The following is a 17,627-nucleotide window of genomic DNA, read 5'->3' on the forward strand; positions in this document are numbered from 1 at the left end:
AATTTGTATGTATCTTCTCCCTTTTTTCTCATGGTTTCTTTAGATGTTTACCATTTTATTGATCTTCCTAAAGAACCAGCTCTGGTTTCATTGATTTTCTCTATTGTTTTGATTTTCTATTTTATTAAAAATAAATAAATAAACTTTATTTCTATTAATTTTCTAATCTTCATTATTTATTTCCTTAGGTTTTATTTTGGGAACCTAGTTAGAAAGACCAGGGGTATCTTATGTAGAATTTATAATGAAAATTAATTCCTTTTGTGTATATAGTTTTAGGAATAAAATTGACTTCTTAGAGAATAGGGCTATTTGCTACTTTATTAATTGCTATATTGAGAAGAAATGACAAGAAGAAGCATAGTATTGCAGTTTGTATAGCTTGTTCTAGAGTTGTATAAAGGCTATGCATACCTTCCAGATTTAGCATCTTGAATCTTTAGAGCTGCCTTTTACCAATGTGATGAATTATATAATTTCTACAATAGCTGATACTAAGAAAAAAGGAAATAAAGAACAAATTGCTTTCAGGGTTTTGGTAATTTCTTTACAAATACAATAACCGTTGTAGGAAAAATTATTTGTCATGCTGACATATTAGTTCAATTCTAGCTGTGAATTATTACATTATGTGACTCCACCCTTGAGAACATTTCTTTTTTGTTTTTCCTACCCACTTGCTTTTTATTCACCCTTCCTGAACTGCATTTGCTTTCTAAGTATTTTCTAGGCTTAATGGTTTAGTAGAAGGAACTCTGACTTTTGAGACAGATTTGCTCCCAAATCCTTAATCTGCCACCTTATAATTATGAGAACTTTGGAAAGTTATTTTATTTCATAATGAGTCCAATTTTCTTAATAAGTAAAAATGGAACTGAAAAGCTTATGTCAAAAGAATTGTTGTGAGGATTAAACGGTAGAATACATATTAAGTGGTTGTCATATAGTAGATTCTTACTAAATGCAATGCTTTTTTTCATTGTGTAATGATGAAAATACATTAATACAATGTTTTGATTTGAAGCTATGATATAATATATTTAGAAGCTTGGATTTACTCTTTTCTAATAAATGTAGCTTCCGTCATTACATGTCAATGCTTTTGTAAATTTCAACCTAATTTCAATCTCTTTGAAACTGATAATTCACACTTAAAGTTGAAATCCTGAGATGGTTCCTCATACTTGTTGCAAAGAAAGAATTTAATGTGTAAGTAGACTGATATGAAGCCAATACAGTTGGTGAACTATGCCTTCCTAATTGTATTTGTACAGTTATATCGAATATGAAAAAATAGAAAGGGGGAACATGACATTTACTTTTATATTACATGCTCCATAACTGGGAGGTAGAATGGTAGAATGGAATTAGAACATACTCTTTTGTCAGTCCTTCACTCTTGCTTCCTGTGGTCACTTCCCAAATAACTTTAAACCTAAATTCTAACTATTACATCATTTCAGTTGTCTTCATCCATCCTTTATTGAGCATCTGCATTAGACACCCAAGCCACCGGAAATCTTGTACTTCCCATCTCTTATTGTAGCTATTTTGTTGACAGTGAGTTACAAGCTCACGGGTTTTGGCAGAACATTTCCTGTGGTTACATGAAGTACATATTTTCTTGCTAGCATGTGACTGGGGACCACTCTCAACTTTGGAAAACCACAGTTCTTTGCAGTGTGGATCCACAGGTAATTCACAGCACGGCTATTTGCTTTGTTCCGGGCTGGTAGGAGAGCCCTGCTGAAGCTCTAGGTCTCTTTGACTTCTGTCTATGACTTCTCAAAGTCAAAGTGTTAGTCACTCAGTCACGTCCAACTCTAGGTGATCCCATGGACTGTAGTCCAGGCTTCTCACTGTATGGGGTTTTCTAGGCAAGCATACTGGAGTGGGTTGCTATTCCCTTCTCCAGGGGATCTTCCCAACCAAGGGATCGAACCTGAATCTCCCCCCGTTGCAGGTAGATTCTTTACCGCCTGAGCCACCACAGAAGCCTGTCTATGACCCCTGCTGCTGCTGCTAAGTTGCTTCAGTCCTGTCCGACTCTGTGCGACCCCAGAGATGGCAGCCCACCAGGCTCCCCCGTCCCTGGGATTCTCCAGGCAAGAACACTGGAGTGGGTTGCCATTTCCTTCTCCAATGCATGAAAGTGAAAAGTGAAAGTGAAGTCGCTTAGTCGTGTCCAACTCTTAGCCACCCCATGGACTGCAGCCTACCAGGCTCCTCCATCCATGGGATTTTCCAGGCAAGAGTACTGGAGTGGGGTGCCATTGCCTTCTCCATCTATGACCCCTAGATCCTCTTTAAAAGGAACCTAACTGATTAGGTCAAGCCAACCCACACTCAACAAGTGGGGATTATATTGAGTGTGTACACAGAGAAGCAGAAATCTTGAGTGGCATCTGAGAATTTTTCCTAGCAGAAGTTCTTATATTTATCTTTTAAAAAACTTATGTTGGTTTTATTTTGTTGTTTTCTTTTTAATATCTGATATTAGATGTTTAGTTCACTGGTTTTCTAATGTGTTTTCTAAGTGAGTGTTAGTTGCTCAGTCATGTAAAACTCTTTGCAACCCCATGAACGGTAGCCCAACAGGCTCCTCTGTCCATGGAATTCTCCAGGCAAGGATACTGGAGTGGGTTTCCATTTCCTTCTCCAGGGGATCATCCCAACGCATAGATTGAACTCAGATGTTCTGCATTGCAGGCAGATTCTTTACCATCTGAGCCACCAGGGAAGCCCCTGTCTTTTCTAAAATCCATAAATTTTTTTATTTGAACAGTGTATTATTGAAAGTATATTTGACAAGTTTTAAATGTATGGATTTTTAAAATTAATTTCCCTATAATAACTCATTTCTGTCTTAAATGCATTATAGGAGAGAATAGTGACTATATGACATCAATACTTGGGAATTTGTGAATTTTTTCCATTTTCTTATTATAATTCTGTCAATTCTTGACTTATATCATTGAGATCATATTTTGTTCATACCAACTCACAACGAATGTATGTTCTTGATCAATTGAGTCTTCATCACTAGAAGTTTTTAGCTAAAATATTTTCATCAGTGACCAACATATAATCTTATTTTATATATGTTTGTGTTAAAATATACCTTATTTAATGCATATTGTTGAAGCATTAACATTGAACTCAAGCCAACAGCACTGTAATCCAGGACTGAATGAAGCTTCCTTAACATGTGGATTTTCTCCAAAGGCACATCACGGCCTTCGTGCTCTTAGGGACACTAGACAGCACTTAGGCGCTAAGCTTGGGGGACATTTTCAATAGCAAAATCACCAGCAAAAAGCACAAAAATGGGGAAAATGTGGTACTAAATAGACTGTGAAAGGACACATGTTTAGACTGAGAGCTGAAATTTGATGGAGGGTCATTATACTTGACCTCAGCTGGGAACATCTGTGCAGAAACTCAGATATTTTGCCATTCTGTGCATGGCCATGAGGATTACAAATAGATTTTAGGCGGTAGGCAAATTTGCAAATATGAATTCATGAACATTGAGGATCAACTGTCGTTGGTCTTCTTTTTTGGTTTACGTGTGGATTTAGTTTAAGTTTTTGACACTGTTGGCTTCATAAATCTGGGCTTAATGTCTCTAATCAGTTCTTCAAAAAGCTAAGCCCTATCTTCTGCCGTACAGACATATCTGCCATATTGGCAGAGGATAAGATGATTAGATAGCATAACTGATTCAATAGACATGAATTTGAGCAAACTGCAGGAGCTAGTAGAGGCCAGAGGAGCCTGGCATGCTACAACCCATGAGGTTGCAAACAGTCAGCCATAACTTAGCAACTAAACAACAACAATAACAAAATATCTTCTTTGGATATTCCTTTTCCCATTCTCTTCTGAGACTCTATTTAGATGTTTTTTCTTTAAACTTTTTACTAAATTATTATTTATAACTCAACTATTACTTAGTATCTTTTGTCTCTTCATTTCTCTGTGTTGCATTGTGAGCAATTCTTTGGATCTCATTTCCAGTTTGTTAAATCTTTCTGTAGTTGTACAAATTTGCTAACCAAGCTGTTGCTCAGTTGTTAATTTCAGTTATTTTATTTATAATTTTCACAACCTGTTTTAGTACTTTTTTTCAAATACTCTTGGTCATTTTTTAATAATACCCCACTCTTTGCTTGCAAGCTGTATCCTTTCTTCTACATATATATATTTATATAACCCATTTAGATAATTACTTTGATTCTGTCAGAAATCATTTTGATTCTGATTCTATTTTTTTCTTCTTTTTCTAGTTCATACTCACGATGCCTTCTTAACTGATATATTTTGTGATTTTTCTTTTAACCCTAAGCCTATATTCTTTGAAGTTTATCAGTGGTGATCTTTGAGGCTGACGTTGAAGTTGGATTTCTTCAATGAAGATCTAGTCTGCTTCTCCTAAGTGCCTGGGCACCATTTTTAATTGAGAACTCGAAGGCTTTGGTGGCCCTAGGAAATTTGACTTTAGGCCACAAATCTACATGAGACCCAGCTTGTGTATCTAAATTCTTAGAAAATTGTTTCCTCCCCCGTCCTTGGCCCATCTCTTGCTCCTTGAACAAGCCGCTTCCCACTCAATTTTCAAAAGACTATTTCTTCTTGGAATCAGTCTTCCACTTGTTACTGGGTAACTTCAGGTCTCTTCTTAAATGTTACTTCCTCAGGGAAGAGATGCTCTCTCTCAAGCTTTTTGTTCTTTTCCCTCATGGTACTTAGCAATATTGGAATTAAAGAATTATTTGTGTAAGGGGTACATACCATCCTACTCGCTAGAGACTCAAGGTCATGGGCGGGGGACTTGCAAATGTACCTTGTGGTTGTACTGCTCCTTCCTAGCACAGTGTCTGGTACATTGAAGACACTCAAAAATTATTTATTGAATGAATGGATGAAGGAATGGAAACTTGTGAGTGATTTACAGTGATATCCATAGATATCCAGGATCTCAAAGTATCAACAGAGTCAAGGATATAATCCTAAATATAAAAATGTGAATTTCAGCCATCACCAGTTCTCTAGATACTTATTTGCTGTAGAGAACATATTCTTCTTTGCTGTAGCTAATGCAGCCTGCTGTGACCATGATCTGTTGAAAGCTTTTATCCACACAAGAGGAGGATGTTGGTGTGGTATTGATCAGGTTGACGGGAGGCTGGAGGGGTCACTGGCGTGTGATGGTGACATAATGTGTCTGGAAGGATCCCGCTCAACAGGTTAGAAAGGTGGATCCAATACAACACACAGTTTAACAAGGAAGATACAGAGCACTGGACTTAGGCCCTGTGAATCTAACTGAACAAATACGAATTGAGGGCCCTTAATTTTGGGCTCCAAAATCACTGCAGATGGTGACTGCAGCCATGAAATTAAAAGACACTTACTCCTTGGAAGAAAAGTTATGACCAACCTAGATAGCATATTCAAGAGCAGAGACTACTTTGCCGACTAAGGTCCATTTAGTCAAGGCTGTGGTTTTTCCTGTGGTCATGTACGGATGTGAGAGTTGGACTGTGAAGAAGCCTGAGCGCCGAAGAATTGATGCTTTTGAACTGTGGTGTTGGGGAAGACTCTTGAGAGTCCCCTGGACTGCAAGGAGATCCAACCAGTCCATTCTGAAGGAAATCAACCCTGGGATTTCTTTGGAAGGAATGATGCTAAAGCTGTAACTCCAGTACTTTGGCCACCTCATGCGAAGAGTTGACTCATTGGAAAAAACTCTGATGCTGGGAGGGACTGGGGGCAGGAGGAGAAGGGGACAGAGGATGAGATGGCTGGATGGCATCACTGACTCGATGCACATGAGTTTGGGTGAACTCCAGGAATTGGTGATGGACAGGGAGGCCTGGCGTGCTGCAATTCATGGGGTTGCAAAAAGTCGAACACGACTGAACGACTGAACTGAACTGAACTGAACTGAAGAGCCAAGCATGTGAGACACACGGAGATCTTAATTAACTGGGTGAGTCAACAGTGCAGCACGCCTGCAGGCACACTCATGTGGTCTTTGGCTGCTTTAACAGAAGCAGCGTGCAAAGGACAGTTGAAGTCGTGGCAGACGCCCATCACCATCCGGGTCCAGAGGCAGGTGTCGAGGGAGGTCCTGACAGCTGCCCACCACTGATGCTTCCAAGCCATGTCATCTGGGAAACAGTTGAGGGGCTCTGGGTTCCTAGTGAAAGTGGAGCAGAACTTGGTAGAATACAGTAGGGCTGCCAAGGAGAGGCAGGGCCCATTAGATCTGTCCTCTGTAGATCCAAAGAGAAGAGCCAGAACCACCAGGCAAATTTGAGGGAAGCGATTCTAGGTTTTAACTTGAGGCTCTGCCGACAGGGGAGTGGGTTGTGCTTAGCACCCCGTTCCTAAAGGAAATCACATCGGAAAGTGGGATGTGAGCTTTGGGAGGCTCTCTGTCCCCTTTGGGAGGGCCTCTTGGGGTGGCAGAGTCCCTGGCTCCTTTGTACTGGTCCAGAACTTGTGTAGTTTGGACCCATATCATCATGTCTGACGTGCCAAGCCAGAGAGAAACGGCCAGTTAAAAAACGTGTTAGAGATTTTTGTCCATCATATCTAGAATCCCCTGATCTATCCTAACTCTCAGAGGAGGACCTCATTTCTCTTCTGAATGTGCCATGTTCAGAAGCAGCCGAAGGGAGGCTGAAAGGCCCCTTGTGGTGGCAGGGATTCATGCGCAGGGTGGTGAAAACCAGACTGGCTGCCACAAGGCCCCTCATCAGGGAGTTGCTTTCATTCAGGAAGAAGGCAGAAGTAAGTGTTCTGTAATTAGAGGCGATTAGGGAACGCTGTGGGAAAGGCCATAAAGAGCCTTTACCAGATGGGAAGAAATACAAAGGACACTTAAAACGACGATCATATTCTACAAAACTATTTCCCACTGTTGTGGTGGGCACTGAATATGCTGGGTATCCCAACCCAGGAGCATGGCATGTCCCAGAGGACATGTAGAGGGCTGCATGGTCCCAGAGGAGGACTGAAGAGAGATGATGAACAGGGCAGAGTAAATTCCCCCTCCTAGAGGGAAAAACAGGAAGTGCGTCTTATTGCTAATATCCCTTATTCTGTAAACCTCTTTGAATCTGCATGATTAAGCACATTTTCTATGAAGAAGCCAATAAAAGGTATCTGAAAAAAGAAGTGTCAACTAAAAATTATTATTCTTTAGTTCTCTTTATCTTTCATAGCCTCACCTGAAAACTTAATTTCAAGAAAGAAAATGAAAAAGCACATTTAGATCAGATTGTCCATCAACTTTGTGAACAAGCATGAAGGGCAAATGTTCTCATGAAAAGTCTTGCTCAGAGAGGACAAGCTGATGGTACCCATCACTACAGAAAGCAGTGTTCATGAAAGCAAGAGTTGTTCTCGCTCTGTTACGAAATAATAAATCCATTGGTTAAAAAATTGCATTTTTCCAGAAGAGATTACACTTCATATTAGAATTTGGGATTGCTTTATAGGCCATAGCGATTGGAAAATTGACTTGAATCTTAAACACAGGAATTTTTTAAAAATGGAGTTGGACTTGAGATTTATTAGCTACATGACTTTGGGCAAATGAAGTAACCTCCCTCTGCCTAAATTCCTTCATCTCTTAGATGAGGATAGTAACGCCTACCTTGAATGGTTCTTAGGAGGATGGAAGAAGAAAATGTACAAAAGTCCCCCAGCACAGCAAAAAGCAAGCACTCAATTAAGAGGTGCCATCGACAAAACAATGTCCAAGCCATCATCATCTTGTGGGGTGCAGCTCTGTAGCTGGTCAGAGCAGCAGCTGGGGTACACAGCTTGAACAGCGTTAGTTTTAGGGAGTTTCAATGAGATCTCTGTTGCCTTCAGATTTTCATGGAGAAAAGGATGGATTGATTCCAGTCATGTCTTTGATCAGTACCCTGGTGATGTATAGAAAGTAACATCGGTTTTTGAAAATTATTTGAACAATGAGTTTCCTGGGTTAAATTTCATTTCAATCAGGAATTATTATTGAATAGGAGTTAGATATGCCACACTGGAATAATTTAGGCACTTCTATAGTTACCTGGGGGCTTCCCGGGTGACACTAGCAGTAAAGAACCTGCCTTCTGATGCAGGGGACACAAGAGACATGGGTTCGATCTCTGGGTCAGGAAGATCCCCTGGAGGAGGCCATAGCAACCCACTCCAGTTCTTGCCTAGAGAATCCCATGGACAGAGGAGCCTGGTTGGCTAGGTTGCTGCAGAGTCAGACATGACTAAAGCGACTTAGGATGCAAGCAAACCGTCTTCAGTGGGTTTTTTGTCTGGAGAATCCCCTGGACAGAGAAGCATGGCAGGCTAGTCTGTGGGGTTGCAAGAGTCAGACACGACTGCGTGACTAAGCACAGCACACATAGCTACTTCCATTAGGTTACTGGCTACCATTTAGTGCCAGCCTGCTATCCTGACTAAATGATATGACCAAAGTATAGTGGCTGATGGGTACTATTCAGTGTGCCCATCTATTTACTTATCAGTTACCCTTTGGTGTTGTGAAAGGGTTAATAATGCTCAACAGTTTCTAGTGAGAGCACATTACAACTGAGAGGATCAAACTCAAAGGTGTTTCTTTGGACATTATCTGCATATCCCAGGTTGAAGAGCTAGGAAAGAGGAAAGATATGGTTGAATTACTTAAAGTGCTTAACAAATGACCCTGACAGAATACCCATAGGGGTTAGGAGAGGGAATATATTTCTTGGTTTAGCATTTTGGCAGAAATCACTTGGCATCTGCCATTGGAAAGATAAACAGAAACTCTTATTTCCCTTCTCATAATACACTTGGCTCCTTACTTTCTTCACACTTACCCCTTGGCCTCGTTTTGATTAGAATTTGAAGGAGCAGTCTCAGTACTTTGCATGTAGTTAATTTAGTGAGTTTATTGTATTCATCCCTGGGCTATTCAGAAGTTCAAAAATAAATATGCAGCACTTGTTGAATATGTAACATGCATCTCATTTGAGCTGCATTTTATAACAAATGGTAATTATTTAGTATTTACATAATACTTCGAAAGTAATTCAGAATAGCTCTTATTAATAATAACTAGTCAAATATACATAATGGGCTCAGCTGACAGAAAAAAAATTGATTTTCCATTAAAAGGTGTAAGCTCAGGAAGAGAGAGAAATACCTGTGTATTTGTGTATGTGTGAGTACTTGGGACAAATACACGTCTCAAGGGGCTTCCCAGGTGGTGCTAGTGGTAACCTGCCTGCCAAAGCAGGAGGTATAAGAGACCCAGGTTCAATCCCTGGGTTGGAAAGATTCCCTGGAAGAGGACAGGACAACCCACTCCAGTATTCTTGCCTGGAGAATCACATGGACAGAGGAGTCTGGTGGGCTACAGTCCAGGGGGGTGGTATAGAGTCGGACATGACTGAAGTGACTTAGCTCACACACACGCACACGTCTCAGGGGACATGGCCCACAGTCAGGAGATTAACTGGACCTGAATTCAGGAAGCCCACTGAACCAGGCTAAGGTTTCACGGAAGTCTGCGACCTGATCCCACTCCTTGGACTTTTGTGCAAAATCTGGAGGAGGCTGTGAGCAGTCTGGGCTCTGAGAACATTCCTGCTCCGGGAGGGAAGGCTTATCTGAGTTCATGGGGCTTTCCAGCGCTGACCACCAACCTTGGCAGCCACGAGGTGTCCAGTAGCGAAACTTGGCCTCTAAGTTATCAAAGGCCTGCTGTGACATATTCAGCTCCAAGCAGAGGTCACAGTTTCAAGGATGACTCAAGTCCCGGGTTCCAGTGGAGTTGATGGGTGGGATCTATGCGCAGATCTGGCCCTTCCCAATTAGGGGGCCTGAGGGTGACACTCGTGTCTGTAGGTAGGGAGGGTCTGGGGATGGTCCTCGTGAGAGATGCTGCATGGATGTATCCTGGGTGAGAACTGATGACAAGGCCATCACGTTGGCTTCCACAGTTCTGGGAATGGCGTCAAACCATGAGGTCACTTAGAAGTGTGTGTACCCTGAGGGGAGAAATGCCCCTCCTCCCCCGACGCCCGGCCTGCCCTGAGGAGGGCACACCTCACGTCTCCGCCGTGCACGTTTCCCGGTTCAGACCCGGTCCACGTTCTCTCTCCCTGTCCCCAGGTCCACCACCGACCGCCCCCTGTCTCCAGACACCCACTCTCGGGGCCCGGGAGGTCAGGGCGTTTGTCCAGCCAGACGCACCGAGGTCGCGGGGGCAGGCTAGGGCGCGGGAGGCGGGGGCCCGGGGCGCAGCCGTGGTGGGTGCGCCGGGCCTGGAGGGGCGGGGGCGCGGGGCGCGCGCGCGGAGGAGGAGGAGGAGGAGCGGGGCGGGCGAGCGAGTGAGCCACAAGAAAAGGGAGCGCGCCCGCCGCCGCCGCCGCCCTCCTCCGGAGAGAGGCAGGAGTGAGGCTGTGCGAAGCGCCGCATTTCAATGAGGACCGGCCGAGGCGCGTCCCTGCTCTAGCGGCTGCAGCCCGGACGCCCGCGCTCCTGCCGCCGCCGCCCAGCCCCGGCCCCGCAGCCCCGCGGCCCGGCCGCGCCCAGCCCGGCGAGGACAGCGCACGAGGCGGCCCGAGCGCGGCCACAAAGACCCCCGGCGGCGTCTCTCCGCGGACCGGTGCGTGGTTTGCCTTCGCCCGGGGAAGGGAGCAGTGGGGAGGGCCGGCCGGGGCCGGGCCGAGCCTGCTCCTCCCGCAGCCGCGGGACACCGGGGGAGCGCGGGCACGGGGGGCCGGTGGGCGCCCCCTCGGCCGCCGCCGCCCCGCCCGCCCTCCTTTCCTCGAAAGGCGCTGCCCGGTCCTGCCCCGGCCGGGGGCGCTGTGTGCGGGCGGCCCCCGGGCCGCGGGCACCTGCCTCTTTTGTCTGGTGCCACCGCCGCGCTGGAAACGCGAGTCGGGCGAGCGGGGCTCCCGGCCGCCGCGTTGTTAGTGGAGAACCAGGGCGAAGGGCCGGGCGAGGTGTTGGTCATTGTCAGAACTGGCCGCGGAACCGGGACCAAGTCTGCGCCCAGAAGGAGTGGCCGGGCCAGGCCTCTTATTGTGTGTGCGCTCTCCCGTGGGCCCGGAGGGTGGAGGACGAGGGTCCGTGCATGGTGGTGGGGGAGCAGGGTGGATGTAGCAAGTACATTTGCGGGGTCTCAAGTTCCTTCGGGGACTGTGAGGCTGCCCCCTGTACAAATTAGTGCCCGCAGTGCTAAAAAGCCTGCGGAGAGGAAATGGCATTCTCCTAGTGGGAGCGCACGCACAGCCCCGCATTGCCCCACAAAAGGGGCGGCGGTGGAAAACCGGGTTTGCTCCGAATCACTGCTGGATTGGGCGGGGAGATGCTTGTGGGAGATGGAGCAGATGAAAGGTCTCGTTCAGACCGGCTTCCTCTCCCGGCACCTGTGAACGTGGGTCCAGATTACGGAGCACACGCGTTCAGCGGCCACGCCGCAGGGTGTTCTATGAATACGTTTTATGAATGTTCCTAAATATATCTCCTTTCCCCGGGAAAGTAGGACAGCGTTTTAAGTATGAAATGTCGCATGAATGCGGGTCAGAAAGGATTCTGAGAGGTTATGTGTAGAACATTGTGAAAGGTACGCTCGCATCCTGTGATAGAGCTGCGTCCAGGGTGGTGCATGCACTCTGAAGGTGTGTGTGCGCCTCGTATTGCACGCCTGTCCATCCCCCCCCCCCCCCCCATCCTAGTTCTACTGGCAAAATGTGCCTTGGAATTTCTAGGTCCAGCATCCATATAGATTTTATATAAATGTATTTAGAAACATTTATAAACACGGTGGTCTTTATGCCAGATTATTTCTTGGTCTGTGTGATGTGTGTGTGTGTGTGTGTGAGTGAGTGTATGAGTGTAATTTGTGAACAGGAACTCATGTGCTCATCTAGAGAAGGATGAACGCAGAGGTTCTTCATGATGGTGAGAAATCCCACAGAGAACCATCTAAAACGCTGATTTCTCAGCCTGGCAGTGTTTATAGGAAAATCTCTTGATAAGAGCCAGGCTGGGGTCTTCCCCACCCAGGCCTCTATGAGCTCCCTGGCTCAGGCCATGCGGTTACTTTCATGGTATCAGGACACACCTGTGCCCAGGCCCTTGGCCGCCTATGGTCTGTGACCATGTGGCTTAGTGCTCCTTAGCTGGCTTCCACAGAAAGCAGGGGAGCCGTGGAAGTCTGGTGAATCTTCCCCAGGTGCTCTTGATTCAAATAAATGACTAATCCATTGCTGAGCGAGGGAGAGAACACCTATTTTAATGCCACACATAATATCTGGAACAGGAGGATGTGTAGTGTGGTTTTTGACATTCATTTAGTGGTAGCTGTAGCCTTCAGAATGATTTCACTGGGAGTGTGGTTTTTCTTTGTCACCAACATCATTGCTTACTTTGGAGCAGGCTCAGTGAAGGGAAGTAAAAGATCTTGGCCCTGCTGTGGTTGAATGCCTGATCCACTTTGGGAAATGTACAAATAAAACAAAATCAACTTTTCTGTTCTAAATCGATGTTTTTTTTTGTGTGGGGGGGTCTGGTGTGGAATTCTTGGTTCTAGAAGCCTTTCCCTCAAGAGGATTCCAACAATTGCTAAATCATTTGACCCTTGCCAATTACAAATCAACAAGAGCCCCTTGGAATTAGATTTGCACTCTGGCAACACAATTGTACCATCCTTTCCGCATGTCCTGTGTATTTCAGTTTATTTGGATTTGAGACGAAACGCCTAGGGTAGGAAGAATTTTTTTTTTTTTTAGTTGCTAAGTCATGTCTGACTCTTTGGGACCCTGTGGGCTGTAGCCTGCCAGGCTCCTCTGTCTGTGGGATTTCCCAGACAAGAATACTGGAGTGGGTTGCCATTTCCTCCTCCAGGGGATCTTCCCGACCCAGGGATCGAACCCACGTCTCCTGTGTTGGCAGGCAGTTTCTTCACCGCTGAGCCACCAGGGAAGCCCCAGAAAGAACTATCACTGCCTTTAAAAATAAAATCTTCAACCACCAATCTGGCCTTTATACTTCACGAAGTTTGAGGAACCTAGTGGATTGGTATGACTGTTTGAGTACTGGCAGCGTCATTGCCCCAACACACACTCCCTTTTGGAAGACAAAAGAACGTCTTTAAAAACAAATAATTAATAAGCGTAGGAGCAGTTATGATATCATCGGCAAAATATTTGTTCTGTTTACTCAGTTACTAGCTATCTGAAGGATTGGATAGCAACTGATACTTGTTTTGAAGTTATCTAACTTCAGAATCAGTGAAACCAGTTCATACTTACATATGGCAAATATTTTTCTGGAAAATGCAAATTTATTTTTATTTTAATAAAGTTATTTTATTATTATTATTGTTAATTAATTTATTGGCCTTGCCTCACTGCATGTGTCATCTCAGTTCCTTGACCAGGGATTGAACCCTTGCCCCCCTGCATTGAAAGTGCAGAGTCTTAACCACTGGACCACCAGGGAAGTCCCTGGAAAATGCCAGTTTAGGCTGTCTGGGGTATTAAGTGGCATGGGGTAGTTTTCATGTCTGGAGGAAAAACGTGCTCTGAACTCCTCACTCCGGATTGAATTCCACTGCGATGCTCTTCCCCCCGCCCCGCCTCGGGGTGCGCAGCTGGAGACGTTGGAGGCCAATGACCTGCCTGGTCTCAAGCACACGGAGTCTCTCTGGCAGTGTAAGTGGTCTGACCAAGAGGAGCAAAGGCTTTCAAAAGCCTGCTTTACATGTGATGAGCAGCCGCTGGCAGGGGTCTAGGCCACTAGAACACAGAGCTCGGGTCAGAAAGGAGGCGGCGGGGGTGCCAGCTTCAGAGTCAGCTAGAGTACATCCGGGTTCAAGTCCCAAGGCCCTCAGTTAGGACTTTGGCACATGGATACAGCCCATACTCACCCTCAGTCACAATAACATCCCATCCCTCACTGGACTGTTGTGAGGTCTAGAGGGCATTTTTAGCATGTTGCATAGCAATTGATCGCCACTTAACAGTGTCAGGCACATCACAGACATCCGATAAATGTGAGCTTTTTCCACTCCATGCATTTCAGAAGTGCACAGTCTCTGGCAGCGCATGAAGCTTTTGAGCACGAATTTTTAGTTGCTCTGAGTGGATCAGAGGTCAGTTTATGGAGGGTGAAGAAAAGGTCAGGGAGGCTTGGCAGGGCTTTGGCATTTGGGTTGGTTTGGATTGACCTTCAGAACGGCGACATCGTCGTCATGGTGGGGTTTGGGGGGCACTGATAAAGTTCTAACTCCAGGAGGCGGTGGAGGACAGGGAATCCTGGTGTGCTGCAGTCCATGGGGTCGCAGAGTCAGACACGACAGAGTGATGGAACAACAACATAAAGTTCTTGCCCCCAGTTTTCATTTCCCTTATATTCTGTTTCAATGTGCCTGAAATTTTGTCATTAAGACTTCTTTCTTTGAATGCTGAGGTTTTCCAATCTTCTAGATTGTCCTATTAAAACACAGATCACCTGTGAAGGGCAATAGCACGAGCCTTCGTCAGCTAACCCCTGAGCAGGGGTGAAATAATCCCACGGGCAGCCTGCCCATGACCCAGCTCTGTCCAAAGTCAGATGGAACTGTGGGGGCACAGGTGTGCCTTCCAGAAGGTCCTGACGTGGAAATGCTGGAGGGTCAGGGGTGGGCACTCATTCGGATCCCCCCTTGCTGGAAAGGGGAGATTCTCTTCCTAGTAGTTCTTCCCGTGACAGAGTCAGGAACAGAAAAGCAAATTTTATTAATTAAAAATATAGTCTAGACATTACCCCAAGTGTTTCATGTGTATTCAGTTATTTAATAGCTGATATTAACTGTGAGGTAGGTACTATTGAGTTTCCCATGTGTGACGGAGGAAACCGGGGCTTAATGATGCTGAACAAGTAGATTTCTCCGGGTTACATACTTTGTTCTGGATCAAGTCTGGATCAGCGTCTTTAAGCCTCTGTTTCCTCCACACAAAGACAGAGAGAGTCTTAGTGGAAAGAAGGGCCAAGTGCCCCAAAGAAGAAGTAACTTTGATCCCTTTTTGGTTTTATTTTGTTGTTGCTTTTCCTTTTCTTTCTCCTCTTCCATCCCTCCCTCCTTCCCTTTCTCCCCATCTCTTCCTTTTTTCGCCCCTTTTTTAAAATCCACCTTATCTGAAGCATTAAGTATAAGTAAATGAGTTACTGTGAGTCAACTTTTCAAATAGATTTCAATTGACTATGTAGGAAATTCCCAGGTGGTACAGTGGTAAAGAATCTGCCTGCGATGCAGGAGAAACCAGTTCAGTCCCTGGGTCGGGAAGATCCCCCGGAGAAGGCCTTGGCAACCCACTCCAGTATTCTTGCCTGGAGAATTCCATGGACAGAGGAGCCTGGTGGGCTACATTCCATGGGGTTGCAAGAGTTGGACACGACTTGGCGACTAAATCACCATGTAGGAAAATCGCTTTTAAACCTATAGATATTTTTGCTCTTGGTCTGGTCATGGAGACTACAAACACTGGGTAAAATGTTTACAATCTGACTTTTTTAAAAAAATATTCATTCATTTATTTTTTGCAATATCAGGTCCTAGCTGCGGTGTGGGGGATCTTCCTTGCAGCCTGCAGGCTTCTCTCTAGTGGCGCACGGCACCTGGAGCCCGTGGGCTCTTTAGTTGCTGCATGTGAGCCTAGTTGCTCCCCAGTTTGTGGGATCTTAATTCCCTGACCAGGTATCGAACCCGCATCTCCTGCATTGGAAGGTGGATTCACAACCACTGGACCACCAGGGAAGTCCCTAAAATCTGACTGTTAAATGTTACCTTTCCTCTTTTGCAGAGAAGGCAATGGGACCCCACTCCGGTACTCTTGCCTGGAAAATCCCATGGGCAGAGGAGCCTGGTAGGCTGTGGTCCATGGGGTCGCTAAGAGTTGGACATGACTGAGTGACTTCACTTTCACTTTTCACTTTCATGCATTGAAGAAGGAAATGGCAACCCACTCCAGTGTTCTTGCCTGGAGAATTCCAGGGACAGGGGAGCCTGGTGGGCTGCCGTCTATGGGGTCGCACGGAGTCAGACACGACTGAAGCGACTTAGCAGCAGCAGCAGCCCTCTTTTGATTCCTGGTCCACCCCCACTGCTGTATGTTTTATATTTAGCCCTGGACTGATGTGAAGGCTCTTGTGCTACCTACCATCAGGATTAACCTGCAGGGAGCCTTGGAGTCAGACAAACCTGGGTCAGAGTTCTTGGTTCAAGCATTTCTCAACTATATTATTTGGAGAAATTTGGGAGAAATTTTTCTGTGCCTCAGTTTCTTTATCTGTGTATGGGGTTAATAATAAATAAACTTTGAAAGGTTTGTTGTGACTATCAGAAATAAGAGCGGTTCAAAGCCGGACGTTCTAGGTGGTCAACACATACCAGCCGTATTTTAACAAAACTGGGGTTGATTAGTACTCTGTTTCCACTGCGTCTGCCTTTCCTAAATATTTGTCTTTTCTCTCCCAAGTTGATCACTCGTATGAAGCATATCATCTGTTATAGCAGTGTTCCCATTGGCTGTTCTCAAGCTGAGCCTTCCCAGTCTGGATGCTAAAATAACACCTGTGTGTGGCTGTTTGTGTTTCTGTGCCTCCCAGGTTCAGCTCTAACCGCAGTCATGTCCTTCGGCAGAGACATGGAGCTGGAGCATTTTGACGAGCGGGACAAGGCCCAGAGGTACAGCCGAGGGTCGCGGGTGAACGGGCTGCCCAGCCCCACGCACAGTGCCCACTGCAGCTTCTACCGCACCCGCACACTGCAGACCCTCAGCTCCGAGAAGAAGGCCAAGAAAGTGCGTTTCTATCGAAACGGAGATCGCTACTTCAAAGGGATTGTGTATGCCATCTCCCCAGACCGGTTCCGATCTTTTGAGGCCCTGCTGGCTGATTTGACCCGAACTCTGTCGGATAATGTGAATTTGCCCCAGGGAGTGAGAACAATCTACACCATTGATGGACTCAAGAAGATTTCCAGCCTGGACCAGCTGCTGGAAGGTGAGCGCGGGGAGAGGCCTCCCAAGGGACCCTGGAGGGTATGGCCTCGGTTCCCCAAAGTTTGTATTATTCTCAGCATTTCTTGTTTGAACTCCAAGAGCTAACATCTAGTCTTGTGGGTGTGGTCCTTGTATGTTACACATTTGGAAGTTCACATGGCTGTACAGTAGTGTAAAACAAAACAAAACCTAGTAACATTAGATCAGGTAACTTATATAATGGACTGATGGAAAAACTGTCTTAATTCTATAGCATCCTCTCTATTTTATCTCATACCCATGCTACATTAATTTTAAAAGTCCATTTTTTGTATCTTTATTCAAATGGTTCATATTCATTGCTAGCTGCAAATTGAACTTTTGCTCCCACATGTCTGCCAATGCGTGAACTGAAAATAACTAATGATTCATGAAAATTTTGAGTTGAAAGGAATCTTAGATAGATATCAGAACTATTCATTTTGATCACTGTAGACCAAGGCCTGAAAATTCAAGTGATATATGTCTATGGTTACATGATAAGATAGTGGTGATGTTGGATCAAAAAATTAGGTTTGTTGGCTATTCTTTCCA

General features: G+C 45.3%; 1 protein-coding gene across 1 annotated transcript in view; it reads left to right on the forward strand.

Annotated features, from left to right (window-relative positions):
- The first annotated feature begins 10,627 nt into the window (after positions 1-10,627).
- DCLK1 (doublecortin like kinase 1) overlaps positions 10,628-17,627 on the forward strand; it is a 343,943-nt gene continuing 336,943 nt past the window's right edge. Inside the window, exons 1-2 of the mRNA XM_052650125.1 lie at positions 10,628-10,669; positions 16,660-17,055. Coding sequence (XP_052506085.1) covers positions 16,680-17,055 — 376 coding nt within the window. The 5' untranslated portion in view covers positions 10,628-10,669; positions 16,660-16,679. The remainder of the gene's footprint in view (positions 10,670-16,659; positions 17,056-17,627) is intronic.

The sequence above is a fragment of the Budorcas taxicolor genome, chromosome 12, assembly GCF_023091745.1.
Source record: "Budorcas taxicolor isolate Tak-1 chromosome 12, Takin1.1, whole genome shotgun sequence".
NCBI classification, from domain to species: Eukaryota; Metazoa; Chordata; class Mammalia; order Artiodactyla; family Bovidae; genus Budorcas; species Budorcas taxicolor.